We start from the raw sequence: 11340 nt of genomic DNA on the forward strand, positions 1-11340 counted from the left end.
GTAGATCAGACTGGAGTAGATCTAATCGGATGCATTAGAGGATTAGGAATGAAATAACGAAACATGACACAACTTTGTTGACACCTGTAACTCAATCTTCCCACCAATTTCTAATAAAACCAAAACAGGAACATGTACTCCTCATAAAGGCAAAGGAGACCATGTGTGATATGAAAGTGAATGTGTTATGGAAAACCTAGCCTAAGGAGCCATAATGCAGGATAAGAGATTTTGGCATTCATCAATGATAAACAGGAGGGAAATGTTGGAAGAATTTAATTTATTATCATTGCTTCATGCTGTACTGTCGCTTTAAGAAACTGTTTGCTTCTCATATTATAATCTAGTGTGCTCAAGACTGATGGAGAAATTACCAGACACAGCCACACCCACATTCACACCCACCTTCTTACTCCATACCCATTCATATACTCACACACGATCACATGATATGTAATCTGATACTTTTGTAAACTAAATAAAAGAGCAGAGGAAGGGTGCAACAACTCGGAGTTGATGAGGAAGGTGCCAGCAGAGCAAGCTGCATTCTCCCCTTGCAAGTAAAAGATCCATACGTCTTTTGTGTCTTTCTTGTCATCACATATGTTAGAATAAACCTAACAACTGTTGAACAATTAAAGTTGTTTGCTCATTTCACCTTTGTAGTGATTTATCATTAATATTGTTTGCATTGACTGTGTCCCTGGAACACGCACACGGGACGAGTTGGGTCCCGCCGCCTAAAAGTTGAAGCATGGCGAACACCAACAACGCGCAATAATTGTGAGAGCACAGTCCGAGATATGGTGAGGCTTGTAGCTGCCTTACCTATCGTTTCTCCTCCGCATTAACACAAAGAAGAGGGGCAAATTCAGCGATTTTTGGCAATGGCAATTTTTGAGGTGAGATCCAGTCCATTTAGTCTTATATTTTTTTCCTATTGTACCAAAGTCCAGGACAGGTCATCTTGTTGTTGCTACAACCAGTCCCACCTGGCTTTTACTTTGAGGAGTATCAATATTTTCAAGTGAATTTACAGTAAAATAAGCCTGCATTGCTGAGAATAAGTAAACTTGGCAACCATGATATTTACAGACGTATGTGTCATTAAAATAAAGACTTCAGGAAAAATGTACAGCTAATGGAGAAACCCAAGACAACTGTATCTACAAATAAAGGGTGCACATTTTATTCAAAGAAATAATAATTATCTACATTATTTACACATGAACACAACCCAGGAATAAGCCATATACTATACAGACTGATTGTGTGGTAAGTCTGTGAGTTATTTCCTTCATTTATACAGTGTATCAGTAATCTCAGCAGAAAGGCACATTTTCTTCACACAGAAAAAACATTCACAAACATGCACACAAACACTGCATCTGGGATGTGCTGATAAATAACAATTGTCTAGCAGTACTTCAATTTTCTTTCATAAATAGAACATATTTAAAAATACACAGTCGAGCCACTACATTTGCTGCTGTTAGTCCCTCTGGCACAGATCTGAACTCTCCTCCAAATGACTGAAAGATATTATCTCATATTCTGCAGGCAATCTCCTGTGCAAGATTGTTTCTGCCTCCAGCTTGTCAGCCACCGTCCTGATTCGCTGAACGGAGCCCAGAGTCCATTGGAAACCTTTTAGCCATTTCCAAGGCTCCTCCTCACCATGTGCTGATCGACCTTCCTCCAATGAAAAAGTGCTCAAATAAAGAAAAGGAAGTGCTCCATCCATGTCAGGTCCCCGTGGTGATGGTGCATTGGTTGTAGGGAGTGCATTGTTGTTACCTTTACATGGGCACTCTGTAAACCACAAACAAGCAGGTAAGTCACAAACTCTATCCCTCGAACCTAACAGTAATTAAATATCTATTGCATAATATACATTAGATATATAGGGCAGTGGTGGCCTGGGCGCTTGCAAGCTGCCCACTGTTCACTTTGGTGATGGGTTAAAAGCAGAGGTTACATTTCGTTGTGTGTTCAGTGGTGTGCTGTGTCATAATGACAAATAATTCACTTTCATAACTACTTCGCCTAGTGTTCCAAAATCTTAACATTCCTTACCTTTTCCTTGGTTTGACTTCCCAACCGTCAGGACATTTCACAAAGGTCTTAGATTCTCCAGGTGAAATTTCAATTTTTGAGAGGTCCTCTGCACAGAAAGCAAACCTGGGAGAGAAAAAAGGGGAGAAACAGGGCCAAACTCTGTCACTCTACAGTGACACTAGACTCGGAGAAGACAATGCATTTCCCACTGACACTTACTTCTTTTGCGTCTCTCCTGCTTTTACACGAATCTGTCGTACCACAAGGATAGGTTTGGTTTTTGATGACCAGAGTGAACTCTTAAAGTACTTCCAGAAGGAGCCCAAAGATTCTGCCTCGCCTTCCCAGACCAAACGAATCTTCAGCAGGTCACCAATATCATCCTCAGTAAAAACCAGGAAGGTGTTGGTCAGATTTAGGCCGATTTTGCCGTCTTGGCTAAAGAATCATAAAAAAAAAAAAAAAAAAGCTAGGTCAGTTATTTAAAATTAAATAATAAAATATTGCAGGAAATGTTTCTAAAATCTATAGGCTATAGGATTATAATTCGAAAAAAATTACAATAGAATGCACAAAAATATATGGCCATGTTTTTAATGTTGGTCATATGGTGGCGGCAGAGACCTTTAATGCCATTACCACACAAGTTTTTTTTTAAATATATATACAAATTTACATATATATTACAATACATTGTAAATATATAATAAAATACATTGTAAACCAGTAGTCAAAACTCTGTTGGTGTTAAAAAATAAAAACAATCAACTTGATGTTTTTCTTTTACTTACACGTCAACCAACAGGTTGGTGGTATCATTATTGGCTCCATATAACTTCACATAGAAGATGGGATCTGCATGGTCCGAATGCTTCCTGTTGAACACGTGCATCTTCATCTGATAATGGTAGCCTTAAGAAAAAAAAATGATATTGATGTTAAACAGTTGTGAACAGTAGTAGTTTATAAGGGTAACTGTTATACCATAAATCAACTGCTGATATGACTATCAGTTTAGCTTTAAGTGTAGTAGTAAATAATAACAATGACAGTAAATTATTAGTTCACGTCAGAGGTTGTAAACTCACCAGCGAAGGGAGTGTCTGCTCGTGTCTTCAGGTACATTTTGGTGTTGCGCCTCTTGCGCATCTTTCTGGTGTTGTAACCGATGTTGTTGCAACGATTCTTACGGCAGCTGAGGCAGATGCCCTTCTTGAAGCGATTGGGGCCGGTGCACTGGAAAGCAAAGCTCATGTGGTCCTTGTTCATCAGAGAGTCTACAAACAAGTGCACAGAACGCTCGTGCTCACACTTCAGTATATCCATGAAATCTGCAGAGAGACAAAGGCACGTCAGCTTCACTCCTTATAATCATACACAGAAGAGTTGGTGTTGTGCAGAGCAGGGAAACACACCCAACGCAAACACTTACTTCCGGTCAGTGACAGCACGTCAGCCAGTGCACAGCCCGGCTGAATATCACCACCATTGGGGTAGATGTCAATATCTCCGATTGGCTGCTGGATCCCGATGCTAACACCTAAAGCCTCTCTGGTGTACGTGTGCAGAACATCCACAAAGTCAGCATCATCTGGAGAGAGGCGCTTCTCTTCTTTAACGCCCTCAAACATGGGTCCTGCTGGGTCCAGTCCTGTTCACAAACATGAGACATAAGGTCAGAGGAACAAAGCAGCAACATTCTCAGATTTAAAGATTTGTGGTTTCACACTAAACTCACCAGTAATTCTGCCAACGGTGCCTTGTACATGTGTCCCTGCATAGCCAGCTATATGAGCTCCTAAACTATAGCCAATGAGGTGCACATTCTCCAGAGGCAGCTGCAGTTCCTCCTGTTGGAAGGAAGCGTTACGCTCCGATCAGTTCAGCTGTCATTTTCAACCCACAATGAATAAATGCTATGTTTCGGCCAGTTAAAACCAACTGGGTCAGCAGTTGAGCCAAGTTTAGTTAACCCAAAACAAATCCACTGAAGGTGTCCTGAATGGAGCTCCTCCACCATCTGCCTCACTGAGTTTCCAGGAAATTCTCTTTGTGCAGGTCCACAAGTACACGGCCTGATGCCTACATCCTCCCTAAGTAGCCATTTGTGAAATGGACCAATTCTGTGACAATTCAACCAAATGGGGTTTGTTGTTTTAGCTTTACAGCTAAACAGACAGTTATCCACGTTTGATTCGCTACTGTTAAAGAGTAACAAGGGTCTGGCACTCAAAGGAACCAAAGTTGTACCTTGGAGAGTTTTGGCGTTTGATTTACTCCTCTGAAAGTCCCAAATTGTGGGATAAAAATCCAAATTATTCTTTTCATAGTCCTATGGAAGTATTTTATGTACTACACTACTTTCAGCATACCACAGAAACTAGTTCTGTGGATTTGCAGGTACTCGGCTGCTTCTTTGTTGCTCAGCATTAAACCCACAACTGCCAAAATGGCATTGATCTCACACAGTATGTTATGACTCAAATGCACAGCACATACTGACTTCACAGGAGATCCAGTTACACAGTTTTCAGCATGCATAATGGGAAAGCAGAGCACATGCTCGACAGTACTCCATGTAGAGCTCTTGTTACAGAAACTCTCCATTTACCACAATAAACTAAAAAAAAACAAACAAAAAAAAACAACGTTGCATATACTAAAGAAGAAGAAATTTCACACACCTGAAGCCAGTTTAGCATGTTGGCAATGTCAAGACCCACACCAAGGGTGTGGTTGACCGCATCAGGGTAGAGCTGCTGAGACCTGGAGAGCCAATCAACAACTACCACATTGGCCTCATTCTCATGCTGCATCACTGCAGAGACCAGTTTATGCATCCAGCTTTCAAACATGCCGCTCATCTGAAAGAGAGAGGAAAAAAAAAAAGTGGGGGTCAGCTAGAATCAGGCAGACTGCTTTAATGTGATGCCCTCCCTCTGAAACACTGCTCTCAGTTATTTCACTTTTGTATGACCCATTCCAGCAATCAAAGCACTAGACTAGCGACATTAAGGCAAGACTCCTGCCGAGAGACACATGATGCTAATGACGCTCTTTACATAAAACCGACACACAAGGAGATGGTACGAGGGAAATTCAGAAAGGCCTGATAAGTACCGTCCAGCCGTGGATAATAAAGATGGTCTTGGCTGTAGCGTTGAAGCTACACTCCTCTAGACACTCCTTCTTGCCGGTCTGCAGGTAGCAGCCCTCCTGGTCCAGATCCAAACATTTCCTCATGTTGTACTTGATTGGTCTGTCGAGAACCTTGTTTTCTGATGATAATTTATCCAATTCATCATTTTCTTCTGATGGGTAAAATAGAGATGAAGACTGATTATTAAAACTATGTCAACAATGTTGGAGACAGTATCAGGAGTGTGCCTTAAAAGGTTATAGTTGTTAAAATAAACACCTTTTCAAAATAGAACATCTTTCTTAGAACTTTCTGACTTACCCTTTTGTAGTTAGTCGCAACTAGAACTTAAGTTTTAACAACAAGTTTTAATATTAGTAGTTGTGAGTAGTCAAAATGTATAAGTCAAAAATCCTCTTGGTTCTACATGCCAATGTGTTCTTAGGCGAAACAAATGCTGCTAGTGTCTGGTTGGTTGAATGCATCAGGAAGGTTTGGTAATACTTTTTTTTCTGTGTGCATTTACACATATAGAGAATTTGACTTTGTTTATTTGAACATTTAAATTTCAAAAGAAACACGTTAAGATGCAACAAATCCATACGGTAAAACCAAACCATAAATATCTGCAATATACAATGACTTCTGGGGGGAGAAAAATCAATTTACTATGGCTCCCTGAAGTGAGGAACTTGTAGTATGATATGAAACATTAAATAGTGGATTGGTTCTGCAGTTTGGCTCAGACTCCATGCTGAGTGGACTGGATAACCGCCAACCCACACCTGCAACGACAATAAAGGCTGAGAACAAATGTCACCGACTCTGCTGCCTTCTCCTAGAACCCCGCCTAGAACATCTAGAACCCCTAACACCCCGACACACGTCTGATCCTCAAACCTGTGTTCCAATGGTAAAATGTTGTGAGAAATGGAAGAAAGCGCAGCCTAAATCCCTTCTACTAGCTCCACAGCCGGTCGGCTGGAGTCGGTGAATTGGTTTAAACCGGTGCCACTCCGGCCACAAACGTCACTGGTGGATTTACATGAAGCCAAAATGACTTCAGCCAAAGGTAAAAGCAGACGCTCATTCAGCAAATACATTTCCACACAGTTTACACAGACGTGGCGTTGAGAGTGGATTTGCTCCCGTGTCCCACTCTCCCAAAAGGACACGTCGCAGACTGTGGAGTTCAAATCCATCCCGTTTTTTCTACACTTCTAATTCAAACTTAACTCACACGAGGTATTAAATAAAGATGAGTGTTTTTTTTGTTGTTGTTGTTGTTATAAGCGCAGGTTTAATATACATTTTCCCCCGTCTGGAGTGCAGAGTGAATGAATGACAGCAGTGAACGAACAGAAGATACAATGTTTTTCTTTTGTTTGTTTGTTGTTGTTTTTTTGTTTTTTTTGTTTTTTGTTTTGCTTTCTTACCTTTAAGAACAGCGTTTTCTCCGTGGACAGAATAGAGGAGAGAAGCGACACGGTGCACAAAAACCCACGTGAACAGGGCTCTATGGTTCATTTCTCAGTCCTGGATGGAGATGTGTGCGATAATATGAACCGTCTTTTGTGTTGGCTGACTCCTGCTGCTGGTGTGAATGATAGGTGAATGAGTTCAGATGCAGTGGTGTCAAAGAACAGCGGAGCCGCTGGTGAATTCTGGTATGCGTCTGCACTGGCTGCGCCGCTCGGCAGACGTATGAAGTGGAGTAAGGGTGTCATTACAATTTTAAACAGTTCCCCCTTTCAGTCATCTGATCATCGGCTGATCTACGGCGCATCCCATTGGTCAAGCCCCCATTTGTTTACGTTGCAAGGCGTGGCAAGCGAAGGAAGCCGTAGTAGGCTTCTCGCGTTGTGCGTGGGTTCGCTGTGGGCGTGTAGTGAGACTGACGCAAGCTGGCCTATTCACGGGCCATTGTTGCCGAACAGAATGCAACCACGAGCTTCAAAGAGTCACTGAGACTAGTGATGTTAGATACCACCAATTTCCTTTCCGATCCGATACCGAGTAAAATTTGGGCTGGTATCGCCGATACCGATATCGATACCGATATTTTATCATTTGTCTTTTAAATAAAAAAAATGTGTATTTCAAATCATAGCTTCTTTAAGAATCCAAGGCAGAGTTTTTTATTTATTTATTTACTCTGGAGTGTGCTGAGGTAGCTGCCTCATTTACTATACAGTCAACACAACAATAGAAAAACCTGAGAACACAATCATATAAAATATGTCAAAACAATGTTTCAAACTCTGAAAAGAAATAAATACAATTGTAAAAACATCAAAATAAATTAAAGTGACTTATTTTTTGCGTTCCGGCATAATTTCTGGTAGTGGGGGACTGCGTCCGCGCTCTCCCCTGATATACTTGTGGAACATAAATAATACAGAAACTTAACAGTAGTGATGTTCGATACCACCAATTTCCTTTCCGATCCGATACCGAGTAAAATTCGGGCTGGTATCGCATATACCGTTATCGATATTTTATCATTTGTCTTTTAAATAAAACATGTGTATTTCAAATCATAGCTTCTTTAAGAATCCGAGGCTGAGGTTTTTATTTATTTATTTATTTTAAACTCTGGAGTGTACTGAGGTAGCTGCCTCATTTACTATACAGTCAACACAACAATAGAAAACCTTGAGAACACAATCATATAAAATATGTCAAAACAATGTTTCAAACTCTGAAAACATGTTATTTGTAAAACAAAAATAAATAAAAAAATAAAATAAATAATCTGAGGAGCCATTTGGGACCCGAAAGAGTCGGATTTTTTCAGTGAACCGAGCCAAAAGAACCGGTTCTCCAAAAAAGAGCCGAAATTCCCATCAATAGTGACTGAGTGAGAGCACGGAGTAGAGCCCCTGTGCTTAAGCATGACGCACACACCCAGGCGGAAGAAGAAGTAGTCCCACCAACCGAGCGTCACTTAGACAACATCTCAATAATTTGGATACTTTTCACCATGTTTCTGTTTAGGATACACCTCATCTCAGAATGCGTAAGTATCAAAAGTATCGATATTTTGATTTCAGAATCGATTTCAGAGCATAAAAATCCAGAATCGGAAGTATCGACATTTCAGGATCGATCCGCACATCACTAACTGAGACCTCAAGACAAGGTCACAGGAGGACGTGTTTCCGTATCACACCCTGAGCTAGCCTGAACATGTACACGTCACCCGATATCTAATCATCCATCCATCCATCCATCCATTTTCATCCGCTTATCCGTTACCGGGTTGCGGGGGCAGCAGTCGCCACCCAAATCACATTGCACCGTACCTAAACCTTCCTGCGGGTGGTGAGTCCACTGGAAGGTATTAATCGCCCTGACCGGGATTCGAACATGCCCAGGAGGTGAACCCTGGGGTTCCACACCAATGACAGAGACATTGCCTCTGGGCCAAAGCGCCACATATCTAATCATGTTCTGGGTTAAAATGTTTAAATTCATCTTGGGTTGATTTGAATACAGAATAATTTGGCTGATGCTTTTATAGCTGTGCTACCAGAGTAGGACTAGAATAAACCTCCTGATGCAAAATTATAAATTTGCATCAGGAAAGCATTGTCTGTATATGCCTCCAGTTTGGATCACCGCATTTCACATTGTGTATATATTGATATATTAAATAAAAAAAACCCTATAGAACAATATATAGTTAATGATCTTATTCATATATGCTGCTGTTATCAGCAGTGATGCTACATCTTTCATTTTTTTCTAAAAAAATCACTTTTTAAAAAAATATTCTGTTTTTCTTGCAGTGAATCATGATGTTTTGAGTGGAAATCTACATCAGTGGGAGAACACACTTTATAGGTTGGATTAATGTAAGTGAAAGCATGCAGATCTGCCATTACAACCAAAAGATGAAAATAGTAAAAGGTAGCAGGTGTAAAGGTTTAGATTTGAAGAAGACTGGTTATTCTAGTAAATTAAAAAAACTGTTCTGGTGTAATTTTAATTTAATTTTAACATAATTTCAGACATTTCATAACATGGACATAAAGTATTTAAATTGATACACTACACAGAGTTATTTTAACATTTTGGCCCAACACTGTGGGGGTGTACAGCTCTGAACACCACAGGCGCTCTGTGTCTAACCACCACAGACAGCCAGCAGACAGTGACTAATGGCTTACTCAGACACAAATGCCATAATTGTAAGATGGTCTCCAAATGTAAGAGTATCACATTTCTCAGGAAAAATGTAAAACAAAGATAGGCTAGATATGCATTTATACAGTATATGGTATATATGTGAAAAGTAAGCAGATATTGCTGAATAATTGTCCTTAAATGACTGGTATCTACTGTATATGGAACAGAGATGTGAGGAGTTCTCAACCACAATATAGAACTCTGCACAAGGCAAATTGAAGTACCTTAAAAATACTACAAAAGTAATTCAAAAATGAGCACAAATAGAATTCCCACAATACCCCTGTGTGTCTATAGAACTGTTCAAAAGGCTGCAGGCAGGGTTGGGGGAGAAACAGGAATGCTCCCTCCCCCATTAAAAGTATCATCCCCACACCACTGGCACGAGGCCAGCCTATCAGTTCAGCTCACCAACCAATTTGAAACAGCCAAAGAAAGAGTGCCCTCACGGAAGGCAGCCTGCTACAATAACACCAGTGTTGTGTAAATGCAAATCCAGTAGGAAGTGTCACCCACTGCCACCAGCACAGCAGCAGCCTCTGCTACCTGAACCTGAAGTGCTCTGGAGTGTGTTTGAAAACAAGTCAAGTAACGGTCACGCTATCTATCTATCTATCTGACAGTTTGTGATGTCACCAGAGAACAACAACATGCAGGTAAAACACTGTAAAGCTGTCTGCAAATTGAGTCACGTTGTGATCTGTGATCACGTCTCTAGTGGTGTCCACCTCCATCCAATCTGCTGCTTTAAGTTATGTTTATGTCAGACAAATTGCAAATTAATCTTAATCTAAACTACTCGCCTCCTGGGGGTTGAATAATTTTGAAACAACAGTACATTGTAATTATTCAGGTAAAAAAATTAGACAATTTAAAAAAATATTTTTTTTAATGTGACAGTCTTAATTGTAGTGTTAAACTAAAAAAAACTAAAAAAAACTAGTAAATTTATATGCATGCATATATCTGAACTTGTTGTTTTTAATACACAAAATGAATATTTCTAAAAGTGATTTAAAAAAAATTCTGTTAGACTTCCTGCTGCTTGTGGACTTCCTAGAATTCTTCTGTTACACTGACCTATTAATTCAAAGTAAAGGGTACTTGTTATGCACAAGGCATGTTATTCTTTCCATCCACAACTCACAGCCAGGTGCCTGGTCTGAGCACCACTTTGACTCTGCACTCAGCTGAAATGTCCAGATGTTGCTGCCTGACAGTATCCAACAATGGGCTACATTGAAATGTTTTTTTAAAAATCAGCTGACCCATGCTGGCTGCTGTGCAGTGAGAGCACAATGTTAACACCTGCATTCTACTGTGTTCTTACTGACTGTTTCAATGTAGCAAAAATAGCAAGTTGGACCAAGTTAGTTCAATATAAGGAACATTATCTTATTTTGTTTTAAAATTTTATAAAATTACACAAAAGATGAAGACAATGACAAAGCAACAATGATCACAAAGATGACAACGGCTAAGGAGATGACAAAGGTAAAGTGAACACAGAAGAGGAAAAGACAGAGGACAAAGCACAATGGAAACAGTAAAAGAAAAAGGTATGAGGAAGATTGAAGAAAAGCATGAAATAGAATAGAGAAAATAATTGATAATTGTCACGACAATGATTGTGACCTTTATTGTTTTGTTATCGTCTCACCAATGTAAATATAACAAAAATATATACACTACCGTTCAAAAGTTTGGGGTCACCCAGACAATTTTGTGTTTTCCATGAAAAGTCACACTTATTTACCACCATGAGTTGTAAAATGAATAGAAAATATAGTAAAGACATTGACAAGGTTAGAAATAATGATTTGTATTTGAAATAATAATTTTTTCCTTCAAACTTTGCTTTCGTCAAAGAATCCTCCATTTGCAGCAATTACAGCATTGCAGACCTTTGGCATTCTAGCTGTTAATTTGTTGAGGTAATCTGGAGAAATTTC

At 39.8% G+C, this 11340-nt stretch overlaps 1 protein-coding gene across 2 annotated transcripts; it reads right to left on the bottom strand.

Moving 5' to 3' along the window:
* Positions 1–1177: 1177 nt before the first annotated feature.
* Positions 1178–6929, bottom strand: LOC103396997 (endothelial lipase-like). 2 transcript variants are annotated; one of them, XM_008335243.3, is made up of 10 exons: positions 6634–6929; positions 5179–5369; positions 4743–4922; positions 3797–3908; positions 3491–3709; positions 3147–3389; positions 2850–2970; positions 2278–2496; positions 2077–2181; positions 1178–1812 (listed from the first exon to the last, which is right to left on the bottom strand). In XM_008335243.3, the coding sequence occupies exons 1-10, from the start codon at positions 6722–6724 to the stop codon at positions 1800–1802; spliced, it is 1494 nt and encodes a 497-aa protein (XP_008333465.1). In that variant the 5' UTR covers positions 6725–6929; the 3' UTR covers positions 1178–1799. The 2 variants fall into 2 exon arrangements, with proteins under 2 accessions (XP_008333465.1, XP_024908649.1); XM_025052881.1 differs by lacking the exon at positions 5179–5369 and having other exon boundaries at positions 6634–6927.
* Positions 6930–11340: the final 4411 nt, after the last annotated feature.

Source organism: Cynoglossus semilaevis, chromosome W, assembly GCF_000523025.1.
Source record: "Cynoglossus semilaevis isolate Cse_v1.0 chromosome W, Cse_v1.0, whole genome shotgun sequence".
In the NCBI taxonomy this organism is placed as follows: domain Eukaryota; kingdom Metazoa; phylum Chordata; class Actinopteri; order Pleuronectiformes; family Cynoglossidae; genus Cynoglossus; species Cynoglossus semilaevis.